Below are 19,865 nucleotides of genomic sequence, written 5' to 3'. Positions count from 1 at the left end.
CTTATCTCCCACTCTCCTTCTCATGCCTCCACTCCACTCCCCATCCTCTCTTTAGTCCCCCTAAATACCTCAACCCCTTTCCCACTTCTGATCTTGTGTGTGCACACTGGGACCTCCCCCTGGAATGGCCCTTCCTTCCCCCAGCCCTCTGTGACTGGCTTCTTCAGGTCACAGTCCAATGTCACCCTGAAGAGGCCATCTGTAGTCTGCACCATCTAAGGTGAGCCCTTCACCCCATTATAGAATGAACCCTGCTTTTACTTCCTTCATGCTCTGAAATTCTTAGTTTGGCCCACTGGAACCTGAGCTCTGTCTTGCTCACCCTCTTGGTTCCAGGACCTAGCACAGCACCCGGCACATGAGAGGTACTCAAAAACGTTTGTTGATTGAATATATGAATGAATGAAAGAAAGAATGAATGAATGAATGAATGAATGAGTAAATGAATAAAGGAAAGAAATGATAGATGAATGGCTAACTCTCTTCAATCTCAAATAGAGAGGACATAAGGATGTTTCCTTGTACAAGAGAGGAAATTCCAAACAGGACATGGCTGTGGTGCCATCCTTGGGGAGGAGGGGTAGAGAAAGGCAAAAAGGTGGAATCTCAAGACAAACAGGTTTGTTTAACAATATTTAGCTACGTGTAGCTGAAGATTCTCTTAGAGAAAAGGGGCAGGGGGCAGGGTGCTCTCCCAACACTGCCTGGTCAGCCAAATGTGAATCATACGCACGACCAAGGCGATTATGACACATACTCTCCCAAGTGCATTTCTGGCCTCAGCAGTCCTCATCTCCTCTTTTTCTACTGGAAATTTCCTCCACCGTTCTTCCATGTTTGTCTTCCTAAAGTACTAATCAACCCAGGGCAGAAATAGTTACTTCCCAGTTTAGGGTGTTTATATGTGTAGTATACATGGGGGTGTGCATACGTACAACTCTGCGCATATTTATTTGGTTATTATCTGTCTTGCCCACTACAACGTAACTTCACTAGGACAGGGACCTTGTCTGTCTTGTTCCGGGCCTGGAACAGAGCCTGGCACGTGTTAAGTACTGAAAAAAATATTTGATTCTGTATAGCTCCAATCTGCAAACCAAATGAACTCTTGACTTTCCATTTAGATCCACACAGTGGTTAAGACTGTGGGCGTCCAGGGATGCCTGGGTGGCTCAGCGGTTGAACATCTGCCTTTGGCTCAGGGCGTAGTCCCGCAGTCCCGGGATCGAATCCTGCATCAGATTCCCTGCATGGAGCCTGCTTCTCCCTCCGCCTATGTCTGCCTCTCTTTCTGTGTCTCTCACGAATAAATAAAATCTTTAAAAAAAAAAAAAAAAAAAAAAAAAAAACCGTGAGCGCCCAAGATAGTGGCTTGTGTTACCACCCTGCTCATTCATTTCAAGAGCTGCTGGGTGACCTTGGGCAAGTGATTCCACCTGCTGTTTGAACCTCAGCTTCCACAAATGTAAAGTGCAGATAATCCCAGGTCTTACCCTGCAGAGTGTTGCAAGGATTACAGGAACCTGGCACTAATCAGGGGTCAATAATTATAGTAGCTTGTACATGTGTAGGTGTTGTCAGAGTTCAGGGTGGAATTGATTGGATTTCCTCTCTACACCCAGTCTGTAGAGAGGACTGGAGAGGGAGGGAGAGAGGGAGAGGGAGACTCTAGGTTAGAGGTTCATCTCTGGTAACCATCACTGGGATTTTTATTTTAAATGAAGTTGTATTTGATTGGGACTGAAGAATTGTGGTAAATAATTTCCATCAGCCTAAATCCTCCAAAGAGAGTGGAGTTATCCCAGTTTCAGAAGGTGGGTGGGTTCCAGGTTGAGGAGATCTTGAGTCATGACATTCTGACAGGCCAGGCTACAGCCTTCAAATACTAGGTGTTCTTAATGGCCATCTCAAGTCTAAGGCTTCCCTAATAATGCTGCACAAACCCCAGGACCACGGCTCACACTCGGGGCTACTGTCGGTTCATGGATCACAGGGAGATTATGCACAAGAGGATACTGTGGGTCTCACCGGTGAAGGGTGACTGGAACCAGACCACAAAGGGCTCCCTGGAAAACACATCTGCATCTCCAGCCTGATAGTCATGGTAGAGGTAGTATTTCTTCACAGACACCAGCTTTTCCCTAGAAATAAAAAAAAGAAAGCCCTTCCAGCTGAGTCAGTTGCCTTCCTAATTTATTCAGGAAGCAGAGACACAGGTTCCCATGGCTTTAGTAGCGCCCCCAGGCAGGCTCTTGCCCTGCAAGGGATCTTTCACTCCAGAACAAATTCCATCAACTCTTCTCAATGACCAGGGCCCTTTGAAAGCTGGAGATCTGAGCGGTACCAGTTATCTGGGGCATCCACAGCTACTGTTCAGACTTAGAGCAAATTACTAGTAGGGAGAAGACAAGGCTATGTAGTTTCAGAGTCAGCCATGCTGGGCAGCTTAGGTTTCCATCCCTGGCTAGCACTTAACTAACTCTGAAGGATAAAGAACTCCTGACCCTCCTGACCAGGCAGCCACTGAGTCAACCAACAAATTAGGTGTCAGGAAGCTGCATGTGCTTTTTAATTTGAGGAGGTAATGCTTTGCTTCAGCCTCAATTTGACAGCAATTATTTTGATCAATATTGAGAACTGGTTAGAGACCATTAGATATCAAAATTTGGTTTTGAAGAAAAGATATGCATTTTGATTCAGTTCATGGTCATCATTTGTAAGTGAATCATGTCCCAGGAAGCAGAGACTATACTCACTTGTAGAGAAAGGCATACTGTTCTTTATATGTGTTTCTTCCAAGCCGAGAGCTAATCACATAGTTGTATTTTATGCCTCTTCTCGAATTTCTAGAAAACATAAAGATTTTACATTACATTTTAAAAAAGAAACTACCTCCTACTGCATGCTCCCCCTTTTCAATCTATGTCCATATCACCAATTACATCATGGAGAAAGGCTACCATTTGCTGTAACCTTGGAGTCTAATAAGAAGGGCCACCATTGACTGGGAATGTGACATCTATCTTCCAGGATCTTTACAGCCATTATCTCTTCTTGCCCTTAGAATGTGGATACTATTATTACTCATTTTTTATACTTTGCAGGTGTACAGCTGGGGTTTGAGCTCAGATCCTACCTACTCCAAATCCACATGTTTGGGCCTATACCTGTGGCACATTATTGAGACCATAGACGATTCAGGCCAGAATCAGTCCCAAATCCCATTCTGGCTCATGGCTGGGCTGACCTCATACTTCCTGATGGAGTAAACCTTATCAGGTCATCCTGTCCCTGCACTACTCCTGAACATTTATCATATGCATCATTCCTGGTACCATTTTCATTGGACATTCACTTCTGCTCTGAAAATCCCCAAACATTTTCTCACAAGTCCTAGAACTATGATTTCAAATCAGCTATTGTTTATGTCCTGGGATAGAGATATAGCTGTGTACCAGGGAAATTGACTCTGTGTGTTTGCCAAACCTGCTGATAACTCCACTCTGGACAGAGCCTGATGTGGTTTTACTCCATTTGTCCACAAAAAGATTTAGTACACCTCTAAGCTGCAGCATATTCTCAGGTTCAGTTGGAAAATAGCAAAGGGGGTGTTTAGGAGCCGCCTTAGGCCCTACAAAAATTCCTGGGAATTTAGATACACATTCTAAGGCAGATCCGGCCATTGGGGCCCAAGAAGTATGGACAGTGGATTCTACTGGGCATCCAGCTTGGGAAAGCTGGCCTTGTTCTGAATCAAGCCTGCCAAATTTGGGGTTGGCAAACTGCTTGCAATGACTCAGCTGTAAGGTGAGTAAGGCCCCTCCAGGCTTACTGGGGATAAAGGGACAAAGAGGCCTGCCTCTGCTTGGTGTCCATGGGACACTCTAGGGAGGTTGAGGAGAACTGAGTGGTGGGTAGGAAGACCCTATCCAGGCTGCTTGTGAGGAGGGGCCAGGAGAACCCTGTCCTCTCATACTTCTGAAAATTGATCAGAGACCCTCTGTTGGAAGACTGAGGAGGTTCAGAATAGAGCACCGGTTTTGGAGTCAAGCATGACCCAGGTCCAAAGGTAAGCTCCACCATTTACTGGCTGGGTGACCTTGGGCAGGTCCCTCATCTCTGTGCATCAGTTCCCTTGGTTACAAGGGAAGGAGTAATAGTGCCAACCCCACAAAGGAGTTGTGGAAGTAAATCAAAGAGCACACAGGAATTGATTAACAGAATCCCTGGCATATAGTTAGGGTGTGGATGGTAGCTGTTACATGTGGCCCTCTGGACCACCATCTGCCATCATCATTTTCTTCCTTTTACTAGTAATAGACACTACCACCACTTATGATCACTGCTACGTGCCAGGCACAGTCCAACCACTTAAATGCAGGATTTAATTACTGCCACACCCCAGGAAGATAGGTTCATTATTAGCCTCATTTTATAGATGGGAAAAAAGGTCAAAGAGTTTGAGTAACTTGCCCAAGGTCGTAGTAGAGGCAAGATCCAAACACAAGTGGTCTGAGACCAGTGTAGACACCTAACCCTTGTGTTAAATTCCCTTTTCTATTGTCAAAGATCCGATCTGGGACAGAAAAGAGCCTCTGAGGTTAAAAGGAGAAGTTCAGCTCCAACTCCGTATTTTCAGATGAGAAATTGAGGCCCAGGGTGGGTGGGGCTAGTCCAAGAGGCCTCTGTGTGAATGAGAGTGTCCAAAGCTGTTCCTCCCAGGGCCTAATGAAGCTGGATTGACCATTCATTTATTTTAAAAAACACTATGTGAGTTATCTTAATTATGGAAGTACAATAATGGCCAGATGTACTGATTGTTCAGTCTGGATGGTGGATTACGTGGTTGTTTATTATCATTTTCTCTGTGCTTTTAAGTATATCTAAAATATTTCATAAGAAAAAAGAAAGGAGGGATCCCTGGGTGGCGCAGCGGTTTAGCGCCTGCCTTTGGCCCAGGGCGCGATCCTGGAGACCTGGGATCGAATCCCACGTCAGGTTCCTGGTGCATGGAGCCTGCTTCTCCCTCTGCCTATGTCTCTGCCTCTCTCTCTCTCTGTGACTATCATAAATAAACAAAAATTAAAAAAAAAAAAAAAAAGAAAGGAGGTATAACATTCTCATTGTAGAAAATCTGGAAAATACAAAATATATAGAAAAGACATCACATTTAAATGCCTTGTGATTTTTAAAGCTAAGATAGCCATTGTCAAATGGTCTGGTTCACTGCTTTTGAATCTTTTATATGTTTTTTTGTTTTGTTTTTCTTTTGACATAATTGAATATACTCTGGTTTGTGGTGTAATCTTATCGTGCCTGCACAAAAGAAATATTATACTAGAAGATTATTCTTAGGGATACCACAGACATTCTCATTTAATAGATGGGAGGTTCTCAAAAGTGCCTCTTTAACTCACTTTGGGGTGATTTTCAGGTGGGTGGGTCTGCTGACTATTCTTTGAGAAAGAATATAAATCATAAATATAATCCAATGTAATATAGAATTATTTGAGGACATTATCTTTGGGGGTTTTTTGAAGTTATAAAATCAATTCAGACTTTTGTAAAATATTTAAATCATATAGGAGTATATAAAATAAAAAGTAAATGTTTTCCATTTCTTTACAGACCTTGTCCACAATGGTCCTGCAATCACACTTATCTCCTGGCCTAGAAATAACCGCTGTTAACAGTTTGGGGCACATCCTTCCCATTCTTTCCTCTATGCCCATGTAAACTCAAACACACTCTCATTCATGCATAGTGTAATGTGATTATTAAAATGGGCTACTCTACATACACCCCCTGTTCTTTTCAACATATTGCAGCCGTCTTTCCATATTTAGCTCTAACCTAGTCTGTAGTGAACATGATTTTTTAATGGCTACGTAATATTCTAGCCAGCGGGCATATCATAACTTCATATTTGTACTCAGTCTTAGCTTATAACAGTAGTTCTCAGCTCAGCCTCTGGTCTCTTTCGTTTCTCTGTCCTGGCTCCTCATCTGTTTCCTCTATTTTGCTTTATCATATGAAAACTAGACAATGGAAAGTTCTCAGGACTGCAGCCAGTGGAGTTGGGAGCCTAGGCAGTGTTGACCATGTGACCTGGTGGTCAGGGCCAGTGCTAGCTTTCACCCTAGTTTCAGTTTCTGGGCTTTTCAGGTGCCCTTGCACTTGACCTTGAGCCTGCAGGGGTCCCCAGGGCCCTGTCTTTACCCATTTAGTTTCTCCAACAGCGTGGGACAGATCATGTTGTTGCTGTCCTTGACTTCCATCAGGAGTATGATATCACAGCGTTTGATGACCTGCAGAGACAATTCCCAGATGTTTTAGGCAAATTAAAGATCTATAAATAATAATCTTTTATTAGGCACTTACATTTTAAGTATAGAATTGGTGCTTTGTTAAAGGAGTTAATTTCATTGCTGAAACAAGTGAGGAACTTCCTGAGGTAGTTCCGTTTTATCTTTTTTTTTTTTTAAAGATTTATCTATCTATTTATTTATTTATGATAGACATAGAGAGATAGAGAGAGAGGCAGAGACACAGGAGGAGGGAGAAGCAGGCTCCATGCCGGGAGCCCGACGCAGGACCCGATCCCGGGACTCCAGGATCACACCCCGGGCCAAAGGCAGGCGCTAAACCGCTGAGCCACCCAGGGATCCCTATCTTATTTTTTTAATTAAAGATGAAGTTAAAAAAAATTTAAAAAAATAATAATAAAGATGAAGTTAACTTCTCAGGGTCCTGAGATCGAGTCCCGAGTCAGGCTCCCTGCTCAGCAGGGATCCTGTCTCTGCCCCTCCCCTTCTTTTTTTGCCTCTCCCCCTCTCCCTCTGCCTTTTCCCTGCTCATGCTCTCTCTCTCTTGCTCTCTCTCTCTTTCTCAAATACATAAATAAAGTCCTTAAAAAAAAAAAAGAATTATCTACTACTTCTCTGCATCTCAGTATCCCCATCTATAAATTGGAATGATGATAGTTATTCCCTCATAGGGTTGCTGGAGGATTAAATGAATACTGAGAGTAGTACCACCCAGATAGAAGGCACACAATAGATTATTATTGCTATTGTTATTACTTGTACAGATCAAAGAGGAAGACGCATTGCAACAACAACAAAAAAATTGGAAATAACCTAACTATCCCCAAACAGGAAAGCATTAAATGAAAGATGTTGCAAACATAGCATAGGGCATTATATGGCATTGAAAGTCATGGCTTAGTGGCGCCTGGGTGGCTCAGCCCTTAAGCAACTGACTCTTAATTTTGGCTCAGGTGATGATCTCAGGGTCGTGAGATTGAGCCCCTTGTCGGGCTCTGCGCTGGTTGTGGAACCTGCTTAAGATTTTCTTTTTCCTTCTGCTCATCCCTCCCTTAAAAAAAGTCATGTTTTAAAAGAATATTAACAACATGTGAAATGCCTCTAATATAAAAGCAGGATACAAAATGGATGGTATAGGGTAGTCTCTAGGCTGAAAAACAGATGCAAATTTATGTATTTTTGCATAGAAAAATGCCCATAATGCCCTAAATGCCAACAGCTCTTATCTTCAAGTAATAGAATAATACTTCTTTACTTGTTTCTATATTTTCAAAATAGTCCCTACTGACTATTTTTAACTTGATACAATTAATTCAGAAATTATAAATGTATAATTTAAAGAGTTATGCCTTTCTAATTTAAAAAATTAATGAGTTATTGAAAAAAGAAAACTGCTTGATGATGAAGGAATGATGGGGGAGGACACGATGGCCAATATTTATTAAGATATGACAGATGCGATTCTAACTATTTAACATTTAAATAAGTTGTCTTACATTAAGTACCTCATACAATGCCTGGCACATAGGGACGGCTTTGTAAGTGTTAGCTCTTATCATTGACTCATTAAATGTTTCTAATAATCCTTATATACAGGTCCTCTTTTTATCCCCATTGTATAGTTGGGGACTCAGGCTAAGTAATCTGAACATCATGTGAATATGAGTTATGGGATCATCCACTACAGAGCCTCTCTTGACCACTATACTCAATAGCCAAAGAAATCACCATGGTTCCTGTGATTTCCTCCTCCCTTTTGAATATAATTCATAGGTGCAGGGCAAAAGTGGACCAGGGTTCAGACACCCTTTCCTGAGCAGAAAGGTCGAGCCCTTTAATTCCCTGCTTACAGCACTTTTGCTCACATAACAGACACCCTGGAGCCCCACATCTCCAGCAGTAACTCCAGCAGATTTCTACTTCCCTTGGGCAGTTTCCTCTGAACCTCTGGGAATATTTCCTATAGACTGGAATCTACACTGCAGTAGAGGAATGGCTCAAGATCTCATCATCAAGGGCGCCTGGGTGGCTCGGTGGTTGAGTGTCTGCCTTTGGCTCAGGTCATGATCCTGGCGTCCTGGGATCAAATCCCACATCGGGCTCCCTGTAGGCAGCCTGCTTCTCCCTCTACCTATGTCTCTGCCTCTCTCTGTGTGTCTTTCATGAATAAATAAATAAAATCTTTAAAGAAAAAAAATCTCATCATCAGAATTCTCCTGGTGATGAAATCTATAAGTGGCTGGCCCTCATCTAGCCATCCATCCTCCCACCCATCTATCTATTCATTTGCTTATCCATCCAACAAAATGTTATCAGGGGCCTGCTGTGTGCCAGACAACATGCTAGGCCTTGCTTTACTCACAATTGTACAGCATCTCGTATGAGTAAATGAGAGAGGGCAAGGAGTGAAGGAGGGAGAGAGGGAGAGGCGGCCATACTAGAAACAGTCGAGCCAAATTTATCAAGCACAAATACCTCCCTGTATTTAAATCTTCTTTATGGCCATTGTAAGAAAAATGGGACTAAATTTCCTAGCTAGTCCTTTTCTAATTATTTTTCTAATTATAAAAATAGGATTTTCTAATTATAAATTAGAAAATGTTTCTAGGGCAGCCTGGATGGCTCAACCGTTTAGCGCCACCTTCAGCCTAGGGCATGATCCTGGAGACCCTGGATCGAGTCCCATGTCCGGTCCCTGCATGGGGCCTGCTTCTCCCTCTGCCTGTGTCTCTGCCTCTCTCTGTGTGTGTCTCTCATTAATAAATAGATAAAAATTTTTTTAAATGTAGAATTTATTTTAAAAAAGAAAATTTTTCTAATTATAAAAATAGTATTGCTTATTGCGGAAAATTTGGAAAATGCAGAAAAGACTAAAAAATCACCTGATGACCTGTAAACCCACCACTCAGACACCCCTCATGTGATTTCTAAACTTATCCATATCGACAAAAATACATCAAAATAACTGGCCTGTCAGTTAAAAATATAGACATTGAATCAAATCGCCTCAGATTCGGATCTTGACTCTATCGCTCACCAGCTGTGTGACCCTAAGCAAGTCACTTAAGCTCCCCAAACCCGCCAGATTCCTTATCTGGAAACTGGGACAATATCCCCCTCATGAGGTTGCCATGTGGGATTAAAGGATATAATGAGATAAAACATTCAGTCCATTCCCTGGTGTGGAAGAGAGCTCCACAAAGAGTGGCAATGTTTATCTCAAAATTGGGGTCTTGTCGGGGTTTTTTTTTTTTTTTTTCAGCCTCATGTGATGTCGTGAGCATTTTCCTCACAGTGATTTAACACTCACTTTTCAAATCTATCACTGGTACATGTTTTCCCTGCCCCTGTTTCAGGCCGGGAAAGATATATCTCCCCTGACGCTATCGCCTCCTCAGAACAGAATGGAACAGAATGAGGCTCCAAAGACAAAGGGGGCCCCCCAGAAGGCTCCTTCCAGACCTGAAACTCAGGAATTTCCTGACAGAGGGGAAGGAGTAGGAGCTGAGCATGGCCAATGGTGAGGGGTTCTCAGCAAGCGGTGTTGTCTTGTGAGTGGGCCTGGAGAGAGTGGCAGGGACAGTCTAGAGAAGTCTTACGAAGACTTGGGCCACTAGAAGTCTCTGAAGCCCTCTTTTGTGGCTCTAACCTGGGATCAGCACAGCATAGCAGGGGAAAGAGCCCACATAGGGTCAGTTAGGCCTGGGTCCTAGCCCTTGCTCTTACACTTACTGGCCCCATGACCCGGGGCTACTTACTTCTCTCCGAACTCTATTTGCCTGTCAGCAAAAGGCAACCAGAGAGCTGTGAAGCTTGGATTCTGCATATTAAGGGCCCAGCATACAGTAAGCACTCCTGAAATTATAATTACCATGAGCTGTGGGAGACGATGCCTCCCACGTCCACCATCTTATCCCCAATGCCTCAGAGCATCTGGCACATGGCCTACCTTCCGTGAGTATTTGTTGGATGAAAAAACATTGCTCTTTAAGGACACAGAGTGAAGAAGCAGATAGAAGCAGCCTTGCCCAGGCAGAGTTTAGCATCTGGAGAACTGCCCGTTGTGCCAGCCAGCAAACCCGAGATGGAAAAGGCAGGCCTCCCTCACTCTCCAAACTCCCTGATGAAGGTCCTAATGACAACAGCATGATGAAACTGGGCTCGTCTCCTAAGTGATAAATCCAGTATAGAAGGGTAGAAAGGGCATCTCCACTAATAGAGTTGGGTCATATGGCTGGATTCGATCCTGGCTCTTCCACTTACCAGCTAAAGAATCCTGGGTAAATCACTTCACCATTCTGAGTATGTCTCCTTAGTTACAAAGTGGGGACAATGCCACCTATGCCATAATATTAAATAAGAATATAAAAGTCCAGGGTGCCTGGGTGGCTCAGTCAAACATCTATATTCAGCTCAGGTCATGATCCCAGGGTCCTGAGATCTAGCCCTCCATCAGGCTCACTGCTCACCAGGAGGTCTGCTTCTCCCTCTGCCCCTCCCCTCTGCTCATGCTCTCTCTCGATATCTCTCTCTTCCTCTCAAAGAAATAAAATCTTAAAAAAAAAAAAAAAAAAGAAAGAAACAAAAGATAGCCTCTTAAGACTATGATGACTTTTCCTGGGTAGAGTAAGTGAGGAAGGTGATGGGAACTTGGGAGCTCGTAGATACCCAGGCTCAGAGGGCCCTTGTGTGAGGAAGCAGGGAAAATAGTTTCCTTGCATGTCAGAGCTCCCTGTTGAGCCAGAGAGTCTCGGCTCCTACAGATTGGGCATGGCTATTCTGGCTAAACAACCACCTCTGGAAGGTCTTGGATTCCATCCAAAGGGTAGGGCCAACCAAGGAGAGGACCACCTAAGTAAGAACTGAGCATGTGTCCTTGCTCTAATCCATTTTGTGTATTAATAACAACAGTGGCAGCTCTGTGATCACCTGCCCGGTCCCAGCCCTTCCACACCTTGAGTTCTCTCAGTCAACTGGTGCTACAGGTTGTATAAGGCCCACTTTCTGAAAAGCCCAGAGGCTCAGGAGGAGAAGGGAATTCCCGAGCTTGCTCACACAGCTGCTGGGCAGGATCTGAATTCAGGGCTCCTGATGTTCCCACCATACCACGGTGCCTCCAGGGTTTTCTAAGGTGATAACACCCAGAGAGAGTCCTGAGAAAGGTATCAGCTCCAGCATCAGCAAAGATAAATTAATTTGTCAGGTAAAAAATGTCAACTGACTCCAGAGAAATGTGAGCAGAAGCTCTAGACCTTGGTCATATTACCCAAAGGAAGTCTTATCTAAGTACAGAGAAAGATTAGAATTTGTAGTTGGGGGCTCCTGGATGGCTCAGTGGCTGAACATCTGCCTTTGGCTCAGGTCGTGATTCCGGGGTCCTGGGATCGAGTCCCACATCGGGCTTCCCGCAGGGAGCCTGCTTCTCCCTCTGCCTACATCTCTGCCTCTCTCTGTGTCTCTCATGAATAAATAAATAAAATCTTAAAAAAAAATTGTAGTTGGGAAAAGGTTGATGCAGTGGAAGGTGGAGAAGGATGAAGAGAGGGAGAGAGGGAGGGAGAGAAGGAAGAGAGAAAGAAAGAATGAATAAAAGAAAGAAGAAAAAAAGAAAGAAAAGAGAGGGAAGGAGGAAGAGGAGAGGAGAGAAAGAAGAGAAGAGAAGAGGAGAGGAGAGGAGAGGAGAGGAGAGGAGAGGAGAAAGAAGAGGAGAGGAGAGGAGAGGAGAGGAGAAGAGGAGAAGAGAAAGAAGAGAAGAGAAGAGAAAGAAAGAAGAGAAGAGAAGAGAAGAGAAGAGAAGAGAAGAGAAGAGAAGAGAAGAGAAGAGAAGAGGGATCCCTGGGTGGTGCAGTGGTTTTTTTTTTTTAATATTTTATTTATTTATTCATGAGAATAGACAGAGAGGAGAGAGAGAAGCAGAGACACAGGCAGAGGGAGAAGCAGGCTCCATGCAGGGAGCCCGATGCGGGACTCGATCCCGGGTCTCCAGGATCACACCCTGGGCTGCAGGCAGCGCTAAACTGCTGAGCCACCAGGGCTGCCCTGGTGCAGTGGTTTAGCACCTGCCTTTGGCCCAGGGCTCGATCCTGGAGACCCAGGATCGAATCCCACGTCGGGCTCCTGGTGCATGGAGCCTGCTTCTCCCTCTGCCTTTGTCTCTGCCTCTCTCTCTCTCTCTCTCTCTCTGTGTGTGACTATCATAAATTAATTAATTAATTAATTTAAAAAAAAGAGAGAAGAGAAGAGATAAAAGAAAGAAAAGAAAGAGCAGGGATCCCTGGGTGGCGCAGCGGTTTGGCGCCTGCCTTTGGCCCAGGGCGCGATCCTGGAGACCCGGGATCGAATCCCACGTCGGGCTCCCGGTGCATGGAGCCTGCTTCTCCCTCTGCCTGTGTCTCTCTCTCTCTCTCTCTCTCTGTGACTATCATAAATAAATAAAAATTAAAAAAAAAAAAGAGCAAAAATTCTGTCCTGTGTTGATGGATCAAAAGACCAGGCTGAAAAAAAAAAAAAAAAGACCAGGCTGGGCTGGCATCCCAGCTCCCACTCCACCCACCCACCCACCACCTATATGAGGTCACTACACCTTTAGTTGTTCATCTCTTCATGGGGATAATAGCCTTCTTTCTTTTTTTTTTTTTTTTTTAATAGCCTTCTTTCTTAAGGGTGATGACATGAAATCGTGTATCTGTAGTGCCTGACAGGGGCATTCAGTAAACGGTAAGGATCACAATTAGCGTAATAGCCAGCCCTTACCCGGAGCTCGCCTGAGCCAGATACTGTTTTAGGAGCTTTACATTTACGAACTCCCACATGCCCCCCAAAGAATCCTACAGAGAGGAACTCTCAGGCCTCCTGAACACCCATCGCGTTCAAATGATGCCATGAAGCCCAGAGAGGGGATGTGGTTATCGGAATTATTGCTGTCATTATTGTGACAAAATGCCGAGGTAGCTGCTACCTTCCCCCTAGAGACTAACTTTGGTGAAATTTCTCCAAAGTCTCTTAAAGTCGGAAAGCCCAGAGAGCGCGTGAGGGGTGTCCAGCGCTCTTGACAGGAAGGGGTCTCACCTTCACGATGACATCCATGGCATTCTTGTTTTCCCTCTTGGCTCCCCCAAAGGACCTCACGTTAAAGGAGCAGAGCCTCAGGGCCAGGGCACTGCTGATGGAAAGGAGGAGAAACAGCAGGAAGGCTGGGAGCCGAGGCATCTTGGCGCTCCTGGCTTCAGCCACAGGACAGCGGTGTCTAGCGTGTGGGCTCTAGGCCACCTCCTCAAGCCCAGCTGACTTATAAAGCCTGCAGATAACAGGAATTACTGGATTCCATGTTGCTACTTTCACTTCTCTGAGGAACTAAAGATCATGGGTTTCATTCCCCAAGGAATTAAGAAAAGTGGCTAGTCTTTTGAGGAGCCCCTGTTTTCATTGCTCTGGTGAGGAAATCAGCCTGCGTAATTGAGGGACCATCCCTGCAAAGTCACTCACATCCCAACCGGGAGCCAGCTGTGACATCTGGTCACCAACCCTGTGGGGGCATGCCATGTGCCTTTTCCTGAGAATTGATAACTCGGAAGTGGTCCGTCCCAGAGGCAGGCCAGGTGAGGGGGCCCTCTGGGCGGGTGGGGGGGGGGGGGGGGACACGGTGAGGCAGGGCTCAGTGGGAAATCCTGCCAGGTTTTCTGTCTTAGCTGGGATTTGGCAGCCAGCTGTCCTTGGACACACCCAGGCTCTGACTCTCTAGTCACCCTGATGGGTGTAATTAAGGTCAACTCTGGTTTGACTTACATAATGTTTTAGGCAGTTTTACCACATACAGTTTAACACACCAACTACTAGCTATGTGTTGCCAGGGAGAGCAATCTCTAGTCTGCTGGGTCTGTACAATGTCCTTGGACTCTAAGGACAGAGAACCAGTTAAAGCCCTGGAGAGATCCACGATTGAGCCAGATATTTTTTAATGTGTGTGAGAGATATACACCCCCCAAAAGGAAGGTTTTTCAAGAACTATAGGATTTCAACCCATGTAAAATGAGTTTTAGAGATGTGGGCATGAAGATAGGAAGATCTGAAATGCAAAAGAAATGCAGGGCAGCCCGGGTGGCTCAGCAGTTTAGTGCTGCCTTCAGCCCAGGGTGTGATCCTGGAGACCCTGGATCGAGTCCTGGGTCAGGCTCCCTGCGTGGAGCCTGCTTCTCCCTCTGCCTGTGTCTCTGCCTCTCTCTCTCTCTCTCTCTGTGTGTGTGTGTGTCTCATGAATAAATAAAAAAATCTTAGAAAAGAAAAAGAAACAAAATGTAATCAAGTTATAAGCCCTGGTGAGATTTGCAGTCTTTGGTAAGGAAAACTCTGGGAAGAAGGAATCTCTGGGGTCACCCCCTCGTGAAGAGATGGGCGGGTGGCTGTAGCCACAGGGAAAAGCATGCACATATCACTAACATACAGCCAGGCTCATCCTGGCCAAAATCTCTGGCCAAGCACACTCAGGCATCCCAAGGAGATAACCCCAAATAGCACATGGGAGGAAATAATGGTTTCCTGAGCTCCTGGTGAAATGCAGCTCCCTGGTGTCTGCAACAGGCCTCTTTGAATCTCTGAGGAAAAGGGTGATGATTGTTTTCCTTGGCAAAATTGAATGTGGGGAAACACCTTTTGTGCCTTTAAGAAGGAATTTGTACATATGCGCATTTTATGAACTTGTAACATATGAAAGATTCTGGCCTATTTAACTGACAATCTTGTAACTCCACATCAACTGTGCAGTGAGAGGGACCAATTTAGATTTGTGACTGTCAGTTGTAACCTTTTTAGATTCATGCACAGTTCTGAAACATTTATAAGAATTTGTTTTATAAGTTTAATTTATTAACATTACTTAGTATTTAGGGGCACCTAGCTGGCTCAGTTAGTAGACCGTGGGACTCTTGATCTCAAGGTGGTGGGTTCAAGCTCCACGTTGGGTACACAGATTACTTTTAAAAATTGTATAAAAAAAAGATAAAAGAATTACTTAGTATTTTAAAATGTTGCTTTTTGATTAGTTCAGACAACTAAAGTTTACTAGGAAATGGGGTCTATTAAATGTATAAAAGAAATTTAGGGCAGCCTGGGTGGCTCAGTGGTTTAGCAGCCCAGGGCATGATCCTGGAGTCCCGGGATCAGGTCCTGCATCAGGATCCCTGCATGGAGCCTGCCTCTCCCTCTGCCTGTGTCTCTGCCTCTCTCTGTATCTCTCATGAATAAATAAATAAAATCTTAAAAAAACAAAAAGAAGTTTAAAGTGTTTACAAATGGGTCTATAACCCCTTAAAAGTAAATCTTTAAGTTTGCTGAATGTAGGGTTGGCTGGATTTAGCAAATAAAAATACAGAGCACTAGGTAAACTTGACTTTTTTTTTTTTAAGATTTATTTATTTGAGAGAGAAAGAGAGAGCAGAGGGAGGGGGAGGGAGAATCTTAAGCCAACTCTCTGCTGAGGACAGAGCCTGACTCAGGGCTTAATCCCAGGACCCTGAGATCATGACCTGAGCCAAAATCAAGAGGCAGATGCTTAATCAACTGAGCCGCCCAGGCACCCCCAGGTAAATTTGACTTTTAGATAATTCAAATTTCATCGGACATCCTATCCTCTGTTTTATCTGACAATCCCGCCTGGATTTATAAAAAGGATTTTTATAAGCTGAAGTTAAAAGCATGACATTTTCTACAGCAGTTATGATCCTATCCCAGTCCTGGAATAGGGTTTAGTTCCCAGTGTCAAAAATAAGCCAACCTGGGGACGCCTGGCTGGCTTAGTCTGTGATACATGCGACTCTTGATCTGGGAGTTGTGGGTTTGAGTCCCATGTTGGGTATAGAGATTACTTAAAACTAAAATCTTAAAAAAAAAAAAAAAAAAAAAAAAGGTTAACCTGTAGGATGAGTTGACTAATCTGTTTTTGAATCTTTAACTTTCATCATCTGAATATTAACTTGAAAAATAAATCTCTGTATGGTAGCTTCTGCGTATAGACAGGGCACCGGGGTGGCTCAGTGGTTGAGCATCTGCCTTCACTTCAGGTCGTAATCCTGGGATCCTGGGATCGAGTTCTACATCAGGCTCCCCGCATGGAGCCTGCTTCTCCCTCCACCTGTGTCTCTGCCTCTCTCTCTCTGTGTCTCTCATGAATAAATAAATAAAATCTTTAAAAAAAAAAATGCTAAGCCTCACATTTAACTGAAGTCCACTAGGAGCAGGGGCTTTATTGAGCGCTCTCTGTATTTCCCATCACTCAGTACTCCCCCAGGCCCTCCACTTTATGGATGAGCAAACTGAGGTTTGCTCGCAAGGACGCACAGCTAGCCGTCTCAGCTGCGGCTGAACCCAGGCCCTCCGACTGCAGACCAGCCTTCTCATCTGCCAAACCCAACGTAGCAAACAAATGCTGCAGGCCAGGCAGAGGGAGGAGGCCAAAGGAGACATTGACTTTTTACTGTTATACATTTGGGTATTGCTTGATTTTTTTCGTTTGTTCATTTTTCCAAAAATAGGTAGTTGCTTAGTAATTAAAAAGAAAGATAAAAGTACTGAAAAGCTTTCCATTATTTAAAGCAGATTAAACAATGCCCCTGCCAACATGTTTTCTGTCTTTGTACAGTTGAGCCAAGCGTGGATTTCAACCGGCTCCAGGAGTCACTGATAACACGGAGAGGTCGGAGACACGAGACTGTGTACTGCAGGCTCAAGGAAAGGAGAAACCCCCACTTTTCCATCTTGTGCTGGGAATTGGGGGTTTGACACTATTCCTTCCAGGACCCTGGAGTCCAGAGCTGGGAAGGAAAGGCAGACACTGGCCTGACCCACATTGATCACTTTGAAGTGTCCTTCCTTCTGCCACTTGGCAGCTATAGATGACCTGGGGCATGTACTTCCAGACACTACTCTGTAAAATTCTCCTCAAGAAAAGGATAAATATATATTACTCCCTGGAGCTTTATAAAGCACATTAGCATGTTAGATGTTCTGAAAAGTTCTGCAATAAAGCAAGCTGCTTCAGTGTGTTGAAACAGGGTATCTGGACTTTATTGTCCATAGAACTGTTTTCTTCGTAAAACTCCATTCAATGTCTGGAGGAATGTCCACCTTGGGAAATCCCATCCCAATCAGAGAGGGATGGCCAGGTCCCCTCAAAACCACCTCACAAAGCCCCTACTGATAAGCTCCCTTCATGTCATGTGAATGGGCAGAAATGAGGAGTGGGAGTCCAGACACATGGTCCCAATCGTCCCTGGGAGCCACAGCCATCCACCATGGACCCTGGTGGGATGGGAGTCAAGGGGCGCCAAAGGACACCTCAGATCTGGAGAATTCAGGGGTAGTGAAAGTGCACTGGCTGAGTAGGAATAAGAAAGTAGCAAAAGTAGAAGAAGAAACAAAAGCTTTATGGGAAAATCCCCCCAGTGGCTGGGGGGACAAGCCTCATGACCTGAACAGGTGTCTCCAGTGACTGATGTAATTTTTTGTCTAGTAACAAATGAGCCGTAGCAATAATCTTGTAATGTATGCAAATTGCTCTGGTTATCACGGTTCAGAGCCATTTTCCCTCGCCCCAACCATCAGGGGAGGTGCCTGACTGAAGGTTGCTTAATAGAGACAAACCTCGCCTTTGTGTGGTGGTTTCCAGATGATGAAGCAGGCTCTGGGTTTTGGCCTCACATAGCATCTTCCACACAGGGCTGTGCCTGGACCTCATGCAGGTAGTGTTCTGAAGACGGGCCTCGGGGTGTCACTGCTCTGATCAGAACCCTTCAAAAGCCCTTCATTTGACATAACTGGTCGTTATGTCCTTCCCCTGGCCTCTACCGACTCATCTCTTCAAAATAACATTACTCCTTTCCCTTCTTCCTTCTGCACTGGCCTCCCCTGATACTGAGCAGTTTTCAATGCCACCTCAGGGCCTTTGCACAGCCGTTCCCTCCACTTGCAGTGATCTTCCTTTCTTCCACCCCCAGGTCTCAGTTTCCTTTTGAAGATTTTTATTTATTTTATTTATTCATAAGAGACACAGAGAGAGGCAGAGACATAGGCAGAGGGAGAAGCAGGCTCTCTGTGGGGAGCCTGATGCAGGACTCAATCTCAGGACCCTGGGATCATTACCTGAGCCAAAAGCTCAACCACTGAGCCACCCAGGTCTCAGTTTCAATGTCACCTTCTCAGAGAAGCCTTGCTGGAACCCCTAGCCCATCAGCGTCTTCCTTTTTATTCTCTTCCATGGGGCCTATGTCTTTTGCTTCATGGTATGTATCACAGTGTATGATTATGTATGAGCTGTGCGTTGTTGGATGTCTGTCTCTGTTGGGACAGGGACACGTATGTGTGTCTGCAAGGCCTGGGACAAGACCAGCACACAGTGGGTGTTTGATCAATCGTTGTTGAAAGCACGATAGGTGCTCTGACTCCAGAGCCTGTCTTCTCAACCATCGTGTGAGGACACAGAGCCAGGGGAACTCAGGTCCCTGGATAACCAAGCGAATCCAGGCCACTGAGACAAAAGAAATATAGCAACCACCTCCACATAGCATCTGCCTTTCAGGGAGCCCTGAGGGCTAAATTCTCATATAGCTCCCCGAACTCAGGAGTAGAGCAGGGAGCAGGCTTCTCCATCTCAGCACTACTGACATTCTGGTCTAGATAATTCTGTGTTGTGGGGGCTGCCACATGCATTGCATGATGGTTAGCAGCATTCTTGGCCTTCACCCACTGGATGCTAGTAGCACCCTCTTAGTCATGACAACCAAAAATATCTCCAGACATTGCCAAATGTCTCCACTGGGATGGAAATCACTACCAGACCCCCACATCCCCTTATCCCCGTTGGTGTGAAGGTGAAAGCATACGCACTTCTAGTTACTGGCTGTTCTACCTTGGCCAAGTAGCTAAAGCTCTCTGTGTTCATTTCCTCATCCTCAAAAGTGGCGATAATAATAGCTCTTACGTGGTAAAGCTGTGACCATTTTGTGAGTTTGTAAATAAAGGGCAGACTTAGCACAGTGTCTGGCCCTCAGAACATCTCAGTTGGGTGATATACTGCCTTCAGAATGAACTGTGCAAAGAAGGGATTGTAATCCCCATTTTGCAGATGAGAAAATTGAGACTTGGGGATAATGATGTCAGGCCCCAGCCACTTTAATGTCACTTTACATTCATTAAATGTAAATGACTGTAAAGTGACATTAAAGGCAGGAATTCAGGTTTTCAGAATTAATTCTCTTAGCCAGCCCTTTCTTTATGGTACGAGAAGACCCATTAATTCTAGACCTCATCTGACCAATTGCAAACTCTGAGCTGGTGGTGTTGCAATGAAGAGGTTCAACCTGCCAGAGTGGGACTAGGAGGAGGCAAATGAGGCACTGGCCTCAGGTGGAACATTTAAGGAGGTGACAAAGAACTCACTAATCAAGATCAATAATATTTTAACGCAATATTTTCAATAATTAATTAATCTTGAGTAATTAATCAAAATTAATGCAAAGCATCCATTATGAACAAAGTATCACATCTTAA

The 19,865-nt window shown here is 44.7% G+C and overlaps 2 protein-coding genes across 3 annotated transcripts in view; one reads left to right on the top strand and one right to left on the bottom strand.

Annotated features, from left to right (window-relative positions):
- Positions 1-19,865, bottom strand: part of DNASE1L3 (deoxyribonuclease 1L3) — a 29,758-nt gene that overhangs the window by 8,072 nt on the left and 1,821 nt on the right. Inside the window, exons 2-5 of one of the 2 annotated variants that reach the window (XM_072785691.1) lie at positions 13,395-13,623; positions 6,220-6,308; positions 2,757-2,846; positions 2,029-2,141 (exon numbers count right to left, since the gene is read on the bottom strand). In XM_072785691.1, coding sequence (XP_072641792.1) covers positions 2,029-2,141; positions 2,757-2,846; positions 6,220-6,308; positions 13,395-13,535 — 433 coding nt within the window. In that variant the 5' untranslated portion in view covers positions 13,536-13,623. The remainder of the gene's footprint in view (positions 1-2,028; positions 2,142-2,756; positions 2,847-6,219; positions 6,309-13,394; positions 13,624-19,865) is intronic. The other variant, XM_072785692.1, reaches the window with a different exon arrangement.
- The window catches only part of ABHD6 (abhydrolase domain containing 6, acylglycerol lipase), a 66,682-nt gene continuing 50,700 nt past the window's right edge, over positions 3,884-19,865 (top strand). Inside the window, exon 1 of the mRNA XM_072785688.1 lies at positions 3,884-4,069. The gene's annotated coding sequence lies outside the window, so the exon portion shown is untranslated. The remainder of the gene's footprint in view (positions 4,070-19,865) is intronic.

Source organism: Canis lupus, chromosome 19, assembly GCF_048164855.1.
Source record: "Canis lupus baileyi chromosome 19, mCanLup2.hap1, whole genome shotgun sequence".
Taxonomy (NCBI): domain Eukaryota; kingdom Metazoa; phylum Chordata; class Mammalia; order Carnivora; family Canidae; genus Canis; species Canis lupus.
This window is presented reverse-complemented; position numbering and strand designations above follow the sequence as displayed.